This window comes from Vitis riparia, chromosome 2 (assembly GCF_004353265.1).
Source record: "Vitis riparia cultivar Riparia Gloire de Montpellier isolate 1030 chromosome 2, EGFV_Vit.rip_1.0, whole genome shotgun sequence".
Classification (NCBI taxonomy): domain Eukaryota; kingdom Viridiplantae; phylum Streptophyta; class Magnoliopsida; order Vitales; family Vitaceae; genus Vitis; species Vitis riparia.
Genome location: NC_048432.1, coordinates 2,068,225 through 2,087,016, shown reverse-complemented (window position 1 = coordinate 2,087,016; position 18,792 = coordinate 2,068,225). Strand labels below are relative to the sequence as shown.

Here is an 18,792-nt window from a genome sequence, read left to right as displayed (position 1 = left end):
CCATTGGGTCTAAGAAATTAGAAAAGTATTTACTCTTTATATAAAATCGTTAAAATATGTGATATGGGTTTGAAGTAGTATATAAAATTAATTAAATAATTTTAAAATTCAGAATTATTGACTATGGTGTGTTAATGTATTTTGTACCTTCATGGGAAGGGATTTGGAAGAAAAGAAAAATTAGGATTATGTTTGATTTCTAGAAAATTTAAGAGAAATTGTGGAGAAAAAAAATGAAAGAAAATAAAAAATAAATTTAAAGTTAATAAATTATTTTTATATGTTTTTTTAAATTTATTTTACTTATTTTTCTTTATTTTATAAATTTTAAATAATTTTAAAATATATGCATTTTTAATTCATTTTAATTATATTTTATTATTTTTTGTATTTTTCATAATACTTCATAATTTTTTCACTTTCCTTTTATATTTTTTTAAGAATCAAACATAGTTCAAGGAAAATGGGAAATGGGTTTTAAATTTTAAAATTAAAAATAAAAATTTCTTCACATTTCTTGAAATCTATCCTTGTTTTTTATATTAGGAGGAAAATATTTGAAAAAGAAAAGAAATTTGGAATCAAGAAGAACATTTGGAATCAAGAAGTTCTACCAAAAAAAAAAGTTCTACAATAAAGGAAAAGAAAATTTGGAATCAAAAAATTCCAAAAAAAAAAAAAAAACAGTTCTACAAAAAAGGAAAAGAAAATTTGGAATCACATAGAAATGAAAGAAATTATTATTATTATTATTATTATTTGTATAAATACACAAATGATTTCTATATAAACACATAAATGAAATATACGAAATTTAAGATCTTTATAACACAAATTTAGTTTGAGTTTGATACAATTGTAAATAAAATATTTCATGTCTAAGCAATTCTAAAGCTTACACCACCATGCATCTTCCATCTCTACTGTTAGTGGGAAAGAAAAAATAAATCAAAAAAAAAAAGTAGGGAAAATTTATTGAAAAAGAATGTGAGGAAAATTGAATTAAATTATTGACAAATATATTTTTCTAAATTTAAAAAAAAAATGTTTTTTTTCCTTTTCTTAAAGGTTAAGAGATTTGGGCTCTTACCTGCTACCAAACTTCCCATCCCCAGAGGCATGAGAGAGAGAGAGAGAGAGAGATCAGCTTCCTGCCTTCACTTTTGATACAGCAGCGTCTGTTGCCAATGGTTGTTATTAACGCTCACAAGGCCTGTGCACATACACGTCAGGCACACACTAGCGCACTCACATCCTCGTGCGCCCACAAGGCGGCCCACACAACACACGTTGACGTCACGTGCGCACACGCGACAGAAACGTGCTTCTAAAGCAAACATGGCATCGGGCATCTGACGCATATAACATACAGTCACGTGCCATACACGTGATAACATGCCCATGCACCCGCCCACCTAAGATGCTACCACGCGAGGAACGCAAGGTGCACCATGTGGCACGCAATTAGAAATAGGTCGAGTCGGACAACGCTCCAACCCTCTTGGTTAAGGTTCCGGATGGGCTTGGGCCAAGCTAAAAACCTAACTCAAGCTCAAAGCCCCGTTTTAAGCCCAACTCTTTATATATATAATTATAATTAAAAGATGAAAAGTTAAATATTTTTTGTCCTTAATTTTGTAATCGCATTTTAAAGTTATGAGAACCCATTTAAGTCCAAAATGGATAATATCTACACAATTGAATACAAATTTATACAAATAGTATTAAAGGAGATCATCAACCTCAATGTGGGGATTTGTTTAACCTTATAAGGGTGTTTATTTATTTGATCCGTAATCCCATGAAATATAATAAAGACATTGTGTCTATATGAAGGGATGTTTATGATATCTTACATCATATGAAGAAAAAAGTTTATAACACCATATACATATATAAACTCTTCTTAATTATATAACCGTGTTTTAAAAAAGTGTCATTTTTAGCTTAGAACGGATAACATCTATATAATTGGATACAAATCGGTACTTTCTACTATCATTATTTTATTTACATAATACAAACCTATAAACAACTTAAATGATTTAAATAATATTTAAAAATCAAAATAATAACAAATATCAATTATTTTAGATTTAAATATTATTTTTGAAATTTGTTGATGATAAAAATGATCATAATTTAGTTTTTGTTCTTAATTTAATTTGTAACATAGTTTAATTAAACAATTAAACATGAAAAGTTAAATATTTGTACCCAAACTTACTTAGATAAACATTATTCTTTTCCAAACTTTTAAAAATAAAAAGTGTTCAAAAATATCCATTTGCAATATGCATGGACTGCTAAAGTTTGGTACATGAATCCATTAATCTCATTCAACGGCCACCATCTTGACTCCATAAAAACTCTCCCCAATCGCCAAAGTCTCACAACATCTACTTCTGATTGCAGACTTTCTTCCTACCGACATCTACTTCCAGTTGCAGTCTTTCTATGCTCTTGATTCAATATGGAATTTTTGACGCCCAATTTCTCTACTTTCAGGCAAATAAAAAAGCTTATGTGGTGTTTGTTTTTTTGGTTAAATAGAAAATTTCAAAATATTTTATTTTTTCTATTCAGCTAAAAGTACCTTATTGATATTAACCAACATAACTAAGCTTTTAAACGTCTTCCCATTGAGATGTTGTCTGAGATTCATACCCGGGTTGCCAAAACTTCATTTGCAGACTTCTTCAACGCAACAAAAAAAAAAAAAAAGTATTCATCAACACTTTGTGTATTCATTAACACTGTATACCAAATTCAAATTGGGTCAAGAACTTAGTACTCTTATCTGCCAAAGCTCAATTCATAATCATTCATCCAGATTAGAAACCTAGATAAGATGCTCAGCATTGTCTCTGCAAACGGCAAATATAAACACAACCAAAGCCCTATTGCAGCCATAAGGTTTCGTCAAGCTTTTCAAACATCTTTGAACCCTAATCATACTAATCATATGTTCAAGCTAAAGAAACGATGGAGAGAAATGAAAAAAACAAAAGATAAGTAAAAATAAATAGAAAACTGAAAGAAAGCAGAACCAGTTCCAAAATGATAGTCAAGTACCTGAAAAACCCACATCAGAAAATATATTACAGGAATGCGTTGACATTAAAGTAGCAGACCTCGCAACAGGATTCCATGACACAGCTCTAAAGCTAGGATTTATGACTGCTCTGATCCTTGTGTTAGACACAAGTTAAGGATTTGCAATCATCTGCTGTACAGAAGGAACTCAGCAACCCAAAATCCTATTGGAACATGGTATTGACAAAACCATACAAATTTGTGTACTGTCTTTCTCCCCCAAGTTTAAAATCCACCAACCTTTGATTCAGCAAAACCCAGCTTGTACAAATTTGTGGACTTTAATTCCCTGAGTTTAAAAGCCGCCAACCCGTTGCTTTGCAAAGCTGCTGTAACTCCCTGAGTTGACACCACTGCTTCCATAAGCTGGAGGACCAGTGTTCAAACCAGGACAGTCCCTTGCCCAGTGTCCGAATTGATGGCATTTATAGCACTCACCAGTCGTGCCTCCAGCACTTGGGCCAGTGGATGCCCTGCTGACATAGCCCCCTCCTGATGACTGTCTCGGGGAGTGCATGACACTAGGGCAGTTTGAAGAGCTATGGCCAGTACCACCACAGCTGTTGCAACTCTGATACATACCAGTTGAACCAGTTGCAGAAAGACCAGAGCTACCATATTGGTTCCCATGCTGAACCCCTTGATTTGCCGGGAACCCAAAATCTCTACCAGCATTGCTAGCATTTCCAGAATAGTTAACAGATGGTGTGGACTGTCTAATTCCAACATTCCCGAGTCCAGGATTAGTCATTCCCCCATTGGAAATAACATTTTCTGATTTGAGGGGAAAAGTGGAGTCCTCTACTTTATGCTTCTCCACCATATCCAAAAGAAACCGGGACTCAGAAGAGAAATTTACCTTCTCTGCTTTGACAACAGTAGACTTCACACGTTGTTCATCACTGAATATCTCCTCCTTCACTTTCAATTTGAATGAATATTTAGTAAAAAGAACCCCGCGTAGGATTTCTCCAAATTTTTCATCATCTTGTTCTTCATATTTCAAATAATACAGATTTTTCGCAGATATGCCCATGATCTCCTCACCGCATTCCTGGAATGCAGTTACCCATGTCAAGCCAGTATGGTCCTGTATCTGGAACTGAAGAATATACCTGTAGTCACAATCATCAACAGACTGATCACACCTCTCACATCGCCATTTCCCATCTCCATTGTTCGTAACCTTCTTGTTGCATTGACGATCACCAATCATAATGGGGCATGCTGTATAGCAAAAATTATCAACTTTTATGAAAGAAACAGTTGCACAGACAGTAATCCAATCTGGCTTTTCTGAAGTCCCTAGCCTCTCATCTTTGATTTGAGAAATAGTCTTTCGAACATCTGTTCTGCCCATACTTGTTACTTCTCTGGAAATAGAGACAGAAGGGGTGTTCCTCCCTTCCTTGTCAAACCATTCTTTAAGCTTGCGAGCCTCTGGAAAATCTGGCTCTATGAACAGTTGGCTGGTAGAAATAGTCCCCACTGCTTTCCCATTGAAATCATTAACCCTGGCAGATTTCACAGCCAGAACAGGAAATACCCCAGAATCACACATATTTTGCAGCCTTTGTCCTTCCGCATTGCAGAAATTTCCCCATAGAGTTAATTCAACACTTCGGCCAGACATGTCCTTCAAATGGAGGGCTCTCTTCTGAGTTTCAGTACCATTTTTCCTCATTATGGAAGTAGAGGGGCTGATAAAAGAGACCACACCAATTACATCCACAACACTGTTGTTCTCCATGCTTTCAACATCACTGATGGGCCGGAAGTGAAATTGTTGCCTCGGGATTGAGTTGTCATCATCAAAGCAAGGCTGGATTGTTGATGTACTCTCTAAGAATATCTCATGATCATTGCGAAGGTGATTGAAAGTTTTTTGAGCAGGTTTCAGGCTCCCCTTGGAAATTAAATACACTTTACCAGTTTCAATCTGATTGTAGAATTGATCAGCCACAGCATTGAAACATGTTACCCTAATTTCTCCACCATCAGAGTCCAGAAGATCAAAAGAGAATACTTTGCCATCACCCCGAGGATTATTATAGTGCCGAAGTTCTCCCTTTGCAGTAACTCTGGCCTTAATTGTCCACCTTCCCTGATAAGGATTAAGAGCAGCAATTGGAATTATTCTGGCAGGAGCTTCATTCCTAGCCACAGGTCCTCTATTTGTGTACATTGGAGGTGGCTGCTGATATGCAGACTGAGGCTGGCGTGCCGGAGCATTATAAGGAGCCCGTGAAACTTCTACTTTATTGTTCCGAAAACCTGTACTCTGGTCACCATATGATCCAGTTGAAGCTGCTGATGCAGGAATTCCAGCGTCAGGTTGCATTTTGCTGTACATCGGAGGTGCATTTGTTCCAGCAAATCGTCCTGAGTCAGGATTGCTGGAAAAAGAATTAGCATGGTATGGAGAAGCTACCCCAGCCATATTTGGTTTAGCAGCAGAGCCACCAGTGAGTGAACTATTGCCAAAAGATTGAGGATTTCCCAGCACTGTCCCTGGATGGTCCACTGAGGATGGCATGGGCGCTGAAGTTCTTGCAATAGGAGCAACACCACCAGCAGTTCCACCTTGCACATATTGTTTTGGTTCCCCAATAGGATCACACTTTTCAAGTATCACATCCAAATCAATGATAATAATAATCCTACAGGAAATAGTGGGATCACAGTCATTTGTGATGAACATAGTAGTAAAAAGGAGAGATGTCAAACAATAAGAAACAAAGCTCAACATGAATAATTAAAGTGCAAGAGCTTAAATGTTTTTAGAGGTACCAGATTAAAAATGTAAATTTATAGTCTCACAAGATGCCATAATTTATCACTTAAATTGTCAAATGTTCTAAAATTTTCAGTGATCTTGAGTAGCATGTGATCACCAGTGATCTATGCCATGCAGAAGGGCATAAAGAAGGCATCACAGCCACTGGTCTAACTTATTCTTTTTGGCACTGACCATTATCCAGCTATCTTAGTAGACAGTATAGCAATAAATACACTGTTAACTGGATTGAGATGGCCTTTCAAGGATGATATGTATAAGGGTCAACCCACATGCTTTCTTGACCTGAATGAACAAGCATAAGCACATGGCATCATTAAAAGAGTGGTCTAAGAACAATGCATATGACAGGCATCAAACCCAATGAGTCAGTGAGTGAACATGAGGAAGATGCAGAATTGGTGTGGCAAGGAGCAACTATGCAATGGGCAACTTCTCAAAAAATCTTACACCTCAAACAACCCACACAAATCCACCAACCCTGGACAATCTTCTTAATGATCTCACTAACCATCCAAACAACTCCAAAAAGAGAAAAAGGCGAGTCATGCGGGCCCCTGGTATCCATAAAATAGAGACAGTCCACCAATTCTTCCAAGATTTTGCACATATACCTGTTGTGAAATCAATCGAACCTATTCTAAGTAATTTATCTACTATTAGACAATTGTCTTGACTGCAACCCACAAAAAGAAAGCCAATTATATCAGGGCATATAATCTCAAAACACTTGTTGAGAAAGAACCCTTTCTTGATAAGTCTTCCTTCTACTAAACATATATAAAATCAAAAGTTTGCTAATCTTCTTAGGGTTACAGATGGAAATCTAAACCTCATTCATTACATTAACCAGTGACTTATTTTCAAAGGTGTTACCTTCAATGCCCCATCCACATCCTACACTTTATTGACATTAGAACTAGCAAGTGCTAGCCCAACACACAAAAGAACCTGCATTCATACTTAATTTAAACTACATAATCATATAAATAAGTGTCAGAACGACCTATATGTGGAGAAGTTAGCCAGCTAAGAAACACCTATAAAAAAAATTCAAATCAATAAAAAACAGATTAATGTTCTCAATAACAAATCAAATGCATTTTTTATTAAAAAGAAAAAGGACAGAAAAAAGAAACATGCTTGATTGCCAAGATGAAGACAACTTCTGAGAAAGAACATTGAGAAAGAGAGGTAAAACATGAAATTGTACCCCATAAAAAGGTTTCCAATCATCAAAACTTGTACATCCCTAAAAATAGCCCAAAAGAATCAAGCAAAAGCTACACAAGTTTCCACTCATGCTAAATTAAGCTTACTGACAAAAACAGAACAATTTAATGTTCTCAAATGTAAATTTTAGATTTAGTAAGGATAATACCATAAATATGAACTTAATAACAGTTAAAACTCTAGATGCACAACTAACTCTCTGCCTCCTCTATGTGTCTCCTTTCTGAAAAAGTTGCAAAGCCACTTACACCAAACTCAATTTGGAAAAATTAAAAATTGATCAGCCATTGTCTTATTAAAAAAGAAAAAAGAAATGGGATATGAAACAAATAAATAAACAAAATTCAAAAAGGCTATGAGGTAATGTGATCTTAAAAAACTGACATGCCACCTTAATTGACAAAATCTAGATCCCACTTTTTGGCTGCTGGGAGACACATGACAATAAAGGATATATATTAAACATAAACTTTTTTTTTTTTGATAAGTAAAATATATTAAACATAAACTTCCTCCACCCTCCTTCACCAATTCAAGATTAATTTTCATCAATTGGAGCAACAAAATCAAAATCCACAAAAACTCAAATTTACTCCCAGACCATTGGAAACAAACAAAAGAAAACACAAAATTGAACAAGGTATGATGTATTGTGGACTTCAAAAGCTTACATGCTACCTTAATTGACAAAATAGGAATACCCTTGTTTGGCTGCTTGTAAAATGTGGGAAACCAAAAAAATAAGATGTTAAAACTTGTCCAAAACAAACTTTCTTCAGCCACTGAACCCTCATGGATGTGAGGTTTTCGCCATTTGAGAGCAGAAAAATCAAAATCCAAACAAAGTTCATTTTACAAAAATTCAGAAATTTCTTAATATTTCCTAAGATTCAAAACAAACAAATAAATAAATAAACTGCCAAATTTAGCTAGCTTAGGTGTCCAATAGATTTACAAAATGTTAACTCAAGTACCTAGACCCCAGGTTTGGTTTCTAGAAAATGTAGGAAAACGAATAAAAAAATGAAAAAATAAAAATAAACATGAACTGTTCTTAAAAATAGTTTTTTAAGTCAAAAGCAAGTTTTTACTGGAAACAGTTTTTTGAAAATTTATTTTCAAAAAAAAAAATGTTTTTTAAGAACAAATTTGAGGTGTTTTTACGCATTTTTAGTAGAGTATCCTGAGAAACATGAATATTTTGAAAGCTTTGGCATTATACATAAGTAAACAGTGCCTTTATGGGAAATGAATAAGTCAAAAAAAATTTGGAATTTTTTTTTCCTAAAATCAATTAAGAACTGTTTTTAAGATTGCTATCAAAATATATTTTTTAAGAACTGCTTTGAAGACGTGTTTAAACAAGCCCTGAGATCTTGAATCCAATGTTTCTGGAAAGAAACCTCCTCCACCCACCTCAGCTCCCATCCATACAAACTCAATTATGGAAAATACAGAAATTTACCCCTCAAAGATTTCTATGACTACAAAGAAACAAGCGTAGCTTCATCTAGTTAGCCTAGGTCACTATCAAATTTACAAATTGTAACTTCAAGTATTCAATAGCTCTTTTGTTTGCTGAGAAAAAGTACGAAAATAAAATAATCAATCCTACCCACCTGAGCCCCGATCCACAAAGACTAAGTCAATGGGGGGAAATCAGAGATTCTCCACAACTCTAATAAAACAAAAACTAATAGGATTCAAACCAAAATAAATAAATAAATGACTTGTAAACTCGAAAAAACTCAACCTTAATTGACAATAATTTAAATACCCTACTTTGTCTGCTGGGAAAATGTATAAAAATAAAAATTAAGATTTTGAATCCAAAACTTCTTTGACATAAACACCTCAACCCTCTTGAGTCCCAGCAGAGATCATAGTTTCATCATTTAAGACCAGAAAAATTTAGAAACCTATCTCTCCACAACGATTTGCACCAAACAAAAATTGACAAAGCTATTGTGTGTCCTTACATGCGATCCTTGATGACGTTGCAGACAAACTGAGTCAACTGAACAACCGACCCCTTCTGCAACCTCCCGGATTTCACCAACTCGTTCCTCTGCGTCGCCAGCATCCCCTGCTGCAGATGGCACCCATCCGACAACAGTATCCGAAACCTTTCGTTGCTGTTGCTCTGCTGCTGAGTATTCACCAATCTGATGTCCGCCACTTGCAGCACCGGCTTCACATCGGACCCTTGCGCGTCGCCGCTGCAAAGCATCGAGATGGCGCCTTCGGTCAGATTAACGCCCATTTCTGGCACTGAAACCCTAATGCGGAGTTCAAATCGGGAGATTCAGTAAATATATGGCGTTTGGGTGGCGAGAAAGTGAGAGAAAGTTGAGGAGTTGGAGAGAGATTTTCGAGCCCTAAGGAGTGAAGCGCGAGGAATTTAAGAGGGAAACCGCGAAATCTACAATTTGGAAAATTATTTTCAGGGAAGGGCCTGGAGTTTTGCATATTTACGGATAGGTTCTGTCCTTTTGCTTTCCCTTCCCATGTACGCCAAGAAATTTTTTATAATGTAATTAATTTATTATTTAAAATAATTAGAAAATAAAATTTATATTTACAATTAATTTCTAAAATTTAAATATTAAATTTATATTTAAAATTAATATCTAATACAAAAATTGTTTTAAATTTAATTAATCCTTGTTAGATAATAAATATGTAGAATTTTTTTTTTTTAAATTATAAGATTTATAGAATACTTGTGTCACGCCCCAAGACCCACTCCAAGGGCGTGACGGTCATTTCACACTTCAAACCCGAAGGCTTACAGTGTAACCTGACCCAAACAATTATCTTATAATCAGAAGTTACCAATTACCAAGTACTTGTTTAGAGTAACGGAACAAAATCTAAAATCCTGAAAATTCGATTTCAACACTAAAACATCCACTATCCAAAATCCATTGTCCAAAAAATTGCAAACTTAAACAATTCAAGTACTAAAACAAACTTCAAAATCTCCAAAACTCAACTTTGAACTAACATAAAATTTAAAGAATCAATATCCAAATAGCTTCCAAATACCAAAAGATCCAAATGAACATAACTAAAGTTAAACAAAATCCAACATAAAATCCTAAGTCAAATCCTAATGATGATCATTCCTCAGTCTAGCCATCACTCCTCACCCGAACTAAGAGTACCTGAAAATTTTTCAATAATTGGGAATGAGCTCACAACCCAATAAGGAATATTAATGCAGTTCATGGATCAAATATTTTCATTTCAAATAGGAGATATCATTTTTTTTACTCATCAAATATCAGAATTTCAAAAATACTAATATATTCAAAATTCAACCAATCATTTTCATATCAAATTCAAACACTTTTATATAAGATTCAATCAAATCCATTCAATTTTCATTACTCTGGTTATCAAATATCAAATGCCCAATTAGGTGAGACTTTTCAAATGGGTGGCTAGCCTAAAATTGTTCTTGGTGGAAGGAACCAAACACTACTAGTACTAGTAACCTCTAACCAAACCCTTAGAAGCTAGGGTCCAAATCAATTACATTCCCATCATGAAAATGTAAAGGTCAACTATTATATCTCATTGACAAGGGCCAAAAGTCAACTATTATATCCTGTTGACAAGGGCCAAACAAACCAGAGTCAAATATTTATTTCATTTATTCAAATTTACAACATATAATATCTCCATATTTATTTGTCAAACACATAATATAAAATTCTAACATGCTTTTCATACAAAACATGTTTGATCCATGCATAAAACGGAATATAACCTCAAACGTTTTCAAATAATGTATATATATATAAATTGTTTCAAAAAAGAATTTAACAACTGCATTAATTTCCTTTACCTCAAAATATGCAAAGACCTTGAAGAAAAAATAACCCTGAAAAGTCTATTCCTCACCTAACACAATAAAAAAACCACTATTACTATTTACCTCAAAATATAAATCTGATAATCCTAAAATTTTTAAATGTTAAGATTAATATTTTTTATTAACAAAGTAATAATTTAATTACTCTATTCCTTATTTAATTATAATTAATAAATTCCCAATTTGTTTCTAATAACACATTACTAATTTAATTAAATTACAATTTTATTTCATTATAAAATTCTATATATATATATATTGTTAAATCTCTCATTCTATTTATTACAAAAAGACCATTATTACTATTATCTTATTTATTAATCTAAAACTAAATATCATTATTTTTTTTAATTATCCAATTCAATATCCACCCAACCATTACTCATCTCGGGTACACACCAAAAACATTTTTTTTTCCTTCCTTCTAGTGTGCACACGCGTCTCTTGTGGGTGTGTGTGTTTTTTTTTTCTATTCTTTGTTCCAGTACTGTGCACTCACGTTCTCTTTTTTTTTTTTTTTTAACATTTTCTAATCTCTTCAACCACCAATAACAATATATTTATTTATTTATTTATTTATTTATTATAAAATTAACCCTAGCCTAAAATCGAAACCTTCCAAATTTTTTTTTTCATCTAATAAAACTTAAGATCTCCCAAATTCCAACAATAAAATCAAAATCTTAAATTTTTTTTTATTATTTTGATATTAAAACGAATTAAAAATAAAATAAACTAACCCTAATCTAGATTTGAGTTTTCCAAAAGATATCTAATGTATTTGAAATTAACCAATGAATCTAAAATATTAAATTAGGGGTTAGAATCTTACCTATAGAGATCTATTCTTCAACCCTGAAATCTGACTCCAACCTACGTTCTCTGAAATTCTGCAAATAGGAACTCTATTCAGAAAAGAACAGGAAGAAATAGAATTTCTAATTTATACCTAGGGTATTTATTCATAAAATTACACTTTTACCCCTCTTCCACTTTATTAAATTAATTAATTAACTAATTTAATTATTATTAATAATTTCCTAAATTACCCTTAAAAGAAAATGTTTGGGCGTTATAACTTGTATATTTAATATTATCATCCTTTTTAAAAAAATATTTGTAAGAGTGAAAATATTGAAAAAAAAAATACCAATATTAGCATTTATTAATTTGAAGTCAAATCATCATCAACAAATGTTTATGCATCGAAAAAAATAAAATTTCAATTAAAAAAAAAACAATATGAGCTTGAATATAAAATATAGTAAATCTTATATAAAAAGAATTGACTTAACTTATGGGTTCAAAAATTATTTTGAAAATTTAAGACAAAAAAAATTTTAGTGGGTCCAATATTTTTAAACAATTTTTTAAAGTTATTATTTTTTAAAAATAAGTTTCAAATGCAATTAGAAATTAACAAGAGAAAACATCGAAATGCTAGAGGAAATAAAATTTTAAGAAGAAATTGAATGAATATTTCATTAAAAGTCTCTCCTTTTATAAGAGTCACATAAAGATTTAGGTCAATAAAGATGATCATCCATAAGTTTCAACTCACATTTTATAACACTCCCCTCGGATGATCACAAAAATATGTCTCATTAAAACTTTACTAGGAAAAACCCTAATGAAGTAAAATCCTTCTATTTTAGCTAGTTATTTACAAGTTGGTATTCTTATACAATTCACGATTTTGAATTTTTATCATTCTTCGTGATATCGAGGGTCATCTAAAAATAAAATAGATGCATTGTTAATAACAACATTATTTTGATATCATTTTTTCATGTTGTATACATAACTGATAAGGTCTCTTTTGATATTTATGCCTCTTCATATGCTACTTGTTCAATTTATACCTTTTCATAGGCTATCTGTTCAATAGATACCTCTTCAATGACGATTTGTTTTATTTTGGGGGCTATTTGGAACTAATTAGTCATTTTGGGGAATTACATCCTTCAAGCTAATAAGTCTACCACACTTCATGTATTATTATAGTACTAGTTATTTAGGAACCGGTTAATCATCCTTTAGAGGTATCAAACCACATTGTTCTTCTGAAATTGACTTCTCTCCGAGTCATACAATAAGTTTTATAAGAATATATTCGACAATATTTTTATGTAGCCTTTAGATTTATCATAACTTCTTGTTATGAATAATTTTAAGTATGTACTATTTAGATATGCATAATAACACAATATTTTTATATAGCTTTTGGGTTTTTCATAACTTTTGGTTATAAATAATAATAATTACTTAACCTCAAGTTATGAAATATTTTTCACACAGCTTCTAATTATAACAAAATGAATATTAACAACTTTTTCACAATCTTTGACATGTACAAAGAATGTTAATTTTTTCATATTCGTAACTTCTAGTTATGGAGAATGACAATTACATAGTTTTTTTACTGCACATACTATTTTTTTATAGCAAAATATTTTTCATATATCTTCTAATTATATGAATTTTATTATTTATTATTTTATTTTATTTTCTCAATAGCAAATAATTGAAATTGAGTAAAATTGTCAAAAAAAAAAAAACAATTGATGAATTATACATAAAATAAAAATTATATTGTGACATACTTGAGAAGTAATTGAAGTAGGTAATTAGTCTTCTCTATTCTACTTGAATCAAAAAGTAACCAAGACAGAAACTCTTCTTCTACTATAAAGAGTAGAAAGAGAAACAATTGAAAATCAAACTTCCTTAATCTTAGAATCGTCCGATAAAAAATAGCTAACTCTCTTGACTTTAAAAAAAAAAATGTCTAAATACCTTAATTTATTATTTATTTAATTTAATAGAAGGTAAATACCAAAGATAACAATGTTGGGATTTTGTTTCTCCTGGATCTTCGATAATAAATTGAAGACATGATTCAGAATGTGGTCCACATTCATTCTATCAATTTAGGAACGAGGATTATTGTTTAGAAACCATGTTCACATCACTACCCCATGTTCTGTGTACGCTCGAAGTAGACTCGGTGATGGAGAGAGAAAAAAGGGTAAAGCACTAAAGGGTAGTGTTCCCTAAGCCTTCAATCTCTTTCAGTCTTAAAAACACCATCTAAGTGGAGGTTGAGAAAGGTTTAGAAGCACCTAAAACTTAAAAAATAGAAGACGTTGTTTTAAGCTATAAGAATGACAATGACGGGAGGTACGTTTTTGATCTGTTTTCAATTCCGCTTATGATCTAATTGCTATTTAAGGATTGTTATGAGCATGTTTAGATTATTTATGTCCATCATTTGGTATCGGAGCAATGTATGTCTCTACCTTGTTTGTTTTAACAATCTGCATTTTTAATAAATAAATAAAAAATACAGTGAGTTTTGGTATTTTGGAGTTTATGTTTTTTAGAAGTTTTTAATAGAAAAAAATGGTTAGAAATCATTAGAAGATGAGATTTCCAACATTTCAATGTTTTAAATTGCCAATCTATTGTCCGAAATACATGGGAACCGTCGGGTTTCATTTCGAGTCGCAAATGGGTCAAACAGACTCGGTTGAAGGGAGAAGACGACTAGGCTTATCATTTTGACTATAAACAAGTAAGAAATAAGTAAAAAAAAACAATAAGAAAAGGGACAGTAGCCCAGTTGGTCTCAACCTTGCTTTTCCCCAATCACTGCCTAGGTTTGACTCATTCTAGCAGCAATCTTAAAATTTTTTTTTTGAAATTTCATAAAATTTAGTGTTTTAAGATATGCTAATTTATGGGTTTCTTTATGGATATTTCATGTGCTAGATTATTTATTTTTGTTAGTTGAATGTATATTTTTATGGTTTATTATGCATACAACATTAAATTAAATAATTTTGCACATTAAATTTATTTACTTATAATATTTATTTCATGATTTTGTGTGTATGGTTTTGTGGACCCCGCATTTCGATGCTCATGCGTTTCCCACTCGATGGCGAAACTCGCTTTTTATTTGAAAATTTGATTTTTATTGATTAATTAAAAATGACTTGGAGTCGCCACTTATTTTTGTTTTATTTTTAAAGGGTAAACAAAATAAGAAAGAAAACCCTAAGTGTGACTCCTTATTTTTGGAAAAGGTGGTCTGCGAAAAACCGGATCGGGTTCGGGGGTTAGGTTACTTATCGGGAAGGTACGATAAAGACCGTAGCACCCCTCTAAGTCCCTAAAGTCGGGTCTCTACTAATAAAATGAAGCTGACATGGCAATGGATGAATAAAATCAATGAATACCCACATCAATCATGCATGTATGAGAATCAGAATATATAAGATGAATTATCAGAATGAGTGAATGCGTACCTGGGCAGCAATCTCGAATGCGCTATCATGAAAGGGGGTTAGTGAATAAACACAGAATATCTATATGTATATCAAGGAACAGAGTAAATCAATCACATACAGTTAATGGATCAAACTATCAATCAATCAATTATAAAATCAAGTATGTAGGGCCCCCACCAAAGCCCGTTTATTTTGGCATGAATTAATTTCGTAAATTCCATTAATTGGAATTACAAAATTAAATTCTTGCTTATTTTAAAATCATTTTAAAAACAAATGAGATGTGAGAATTACTTGCCAGAAAGAAAGATGGCAGCAAGATTTTATTAAAGATGGAAGGATTTTTGGAATCTAAACATTTTAAGGATGAAAAATGGGGAAGTTGGGATAATTCGAGAATTTGGAATTTGGAAAAACATTTGAAAGCGAGGTTAGGAAATTATCTTTAAAATAGCAATAATAAAATAATAATAATAAAAAATAAAAATAAATAAATAAATAAATAAATAAATAAAAAAAATAAAAAAAAATAAAAATAAAAATAAAAAAAATAAAAAAATAAAAAAAATAAAAAAATGTAGAAAACCACATGGTCAAAGGTCGCATGCCAAAGGTGGCCATGCAAGTCATAGATAAGGGTGGGTCCAGGTCACCTCCATATCTTCATTGTTTTTGTTTGTATTTTCCTTGATCTGCAGCTTCTCTTTGAACATCTTCCTCAGCTGCCTTAAACTAGTGTCACTGAACTTCTTCAGTTTTATATCCTCAGCAGTGTCCCTGTTGTTTTTCTTCTTTCCCGTCTCAGTTTTAAGCACCATTTTCCTGCCACTGTTGTCTAGATTCTCCTTGTTGTCAGAAAGGAGTGTCATCATTTCTGTGGCTGAAGGCTTCTTGCTTGATGATTTCCTGGTTGGAGTTGACAGGATTGGAAGAGGAGCCTGGCTTAGAAGTGGGAAAGCTGCCAAAGGAGACAATGGGGTTCTGCCTGAAACTGCAGTGTTGGATGCTGGACAATGAGGACTCGTTATCTTTACTGGAGTTGGAAAATTGTCCAACAATGAAGGGAATTTGTAGACTGCCGTGGCATTTTCTTCTGCAGTGATCAGTTCATGAAAAACAACCGACATTTCGTCTCCCTTGGGCAATGGTTCGACTGAGTTGTTGGTCTCATCAACATCAACACAAGCTTCAGAATGAGGCTCTCCAGTCATCGACATTGGATCATAACCATTGGAGGGAGGTGAAACATCCTCAAAGTCCATGCTTCCCTGTTTGGCAAATTTGAGCTCAACCAGTGCTTCTTTATGCCCTTAGCTTTGGCGTATAGTTCCTATTTTGCAGCTGTACCAGCATCAGAAGCTGCAACTATGTGACCTATCATCATGTAGGCATAGAACATAACCCTCACTAGGCCCCTTGGCAATTTAGCATGTCTTGGAGCTCCTTCTCTACTGAATTCCATCACTCGAAGAGGAAGTTGTCAGCCACTGATCTGAGTCGACGGGGCAGCTTTACATTATGACTTTCCATTTTTTCATACCATCAGAATTCTCACCTGGAGGGAGTCCTCTTTCAGTATCTGGTCAGAATGGATATGGCATTTGAACTGCACTTCACCTGCTATGAAGAAATGATCAAATCCACTGGCATATGGTGGGGCAGTCACCAGAATATGAAACTGTAGTTTCTACATTCATCCATCTGTGTTCACTTGTATCGGTTAGGAAGGAAGAATCTGAGGAAAAGTTGGACTCATTGATGCTTGAGGAGCAGACATTAGATCAACGGTGTTTTTCAGATTCTCGATGAATTGCTGAGAAATATCTGATGGATTAACAGAATGAGAAGGCATGGACTTCGTCTGTGTTTGATCCTCTCACTTCTGCTACATCAGGCAGAGTTTCTGGATTTAGGTCAATAGTATTCAGCTTAAGCAACATCCTGCTCACCAATGTCCCATTGTAAATGATGAAGAAACCTAATCCAATGAGTCCCATACTGACTGCCAGACCACACATTTACTTACAAACAACTTATTTCGAGATTCAGTTATGCTCAAGCCCGCAATATTGAAGAAACCAGTGGACACCATGACCTGTTAACCACAAAGGTCACCAAATCCACCATCGATTTGCTTGGTTCTGCAAATTACTTTTGACATTGGAAGTCCAAGAGCACAAGAAACATATTTATGGTGTTTCTAAGGATTCTGAATGGATGATATCATGTGGACCTCGTTCCCACTATCTGTTATCCACACTGAATTGCTGTGTGAGTCTGCAAACTTGAGCTTGAACTCGAAGTGGATGTAGACCCTAACGAATAAACAGGTCCAGCATGTAGAGAATGGGGTGAGGTCATGCTCTTGAACAAACAGTGGATCACGCCTTTGTTATAGCCTTCTCCATCATGGCAAGGTAGAGCATTTTCATTAGCAACTGGAATGCTGACATCCTATACAGCATTCAGCACCTGCCAAATTAGACCCTCTGGGTCTGCCAGTGCCCCGGGGAAGACCTCTTCCTGCCCATACAGTTTTCAAGGGTCCCACTTGGCTTGCCCCACATGGACCTTAGCTGCAATTAAATATTATCTCATTCAATTTCTTCAATGCTTCAGACTGAACACAGGCCCTAGAGTCATATTCTTGTCACCTCTTCGCAATCCTTGAATCTCGGGATATACCAATCGGATTTAAATATAATGGCCTGTTCCATCAGTGGGCCATTCCATATCTTTGAGAAAACTGTAACCTTAAGGAAGGATCCTCCATTGCTGAATCTCTCAACTTCAGTTTCGGGAATTACACCATCTTCTTGCAATGCTCAGTTGGAAGTAGCGGCATGGCTGTGGTTGCTTGGCATTCCGGTGATGGCGGAGGCACTTCGCCGCCGGCGGCTTCGAAGACAGCTTTGTTTGCTCTTTCTAGCTGCCCGGGCGAATTCCAGTGAGTTTGGCAATGATTTCCATGTCAAGGACCACAAAGCCATGGGTCGGAGGTTGCAGAAGGATAAGCATGAAGGTTAGGAGGGATGGGTATGAAAAACTAGTGAAACAAGGTAGCAAACATAGAATGGGTTTAAGGGCATTAACATGAAATGGGTATATGGTGGGGTTTAGAGAGAGAGAGTATGGTGACATGATGGAAACACAAAAATATGGGTAGATCGGGTAATGACATGAGTATAAATAGGTTGGCTATTTCCATGCATGGTGAGATGGAGTTTATGAGAAGTCTTAGGAAGGATGATGAGGAGTTGTGTGCATGAACTGCATGCACAGGGAAGGATATGGGATAAGTGGATGAGAAACAAATGGTGGGGAATGAGTAAAGAAAAATAGTAAGTCAAATGGGCAATACGGACATGGAGAGATGATAGCAGGAATAGCAATGGTGGGTGCGTTGATTGAGTCGACAGTCAGCAATGAGCATCAGTTGTTTTCAAAAGGGGTATCATCGCATTCATCCACCCTAGGAGCTTCAACGAACTGGC

At 33.9% G+C, this 18,792-nt stretch overlaps 1 protein-coding gene across 1 annotated transcript; it reads right to left on the bottom strand.

Annotated features, from left to right (window-relative positions):
• Positions 1–2,883: 2,883 nt before the first annotated feature.
• On the bottom strand, positions 2,884–9,507 carry LOC117907201 (replication protein A 70 kDa DNA-binding subunit A-like). The gene is made up of 2 exons (XM_034820647.1): positions 9,106–9,507; positions 2,884–5,756 (listed from the first exon to the last, which is right to left on the bottom strand). Exons 1-2 carry the CDS (start codon positions 9,387–9,389, stop codon positions 3,392–3,394), a joined length of 2,649 nt encoding a protein of 882 aa, XP_034676538.1. The 5' UTR covers positions 9,390–9,507; the 3' UTR covers positions 2,884–3,391.
• Positions 9,508–18,792: the final 9,285 nt, after the last annotated feature.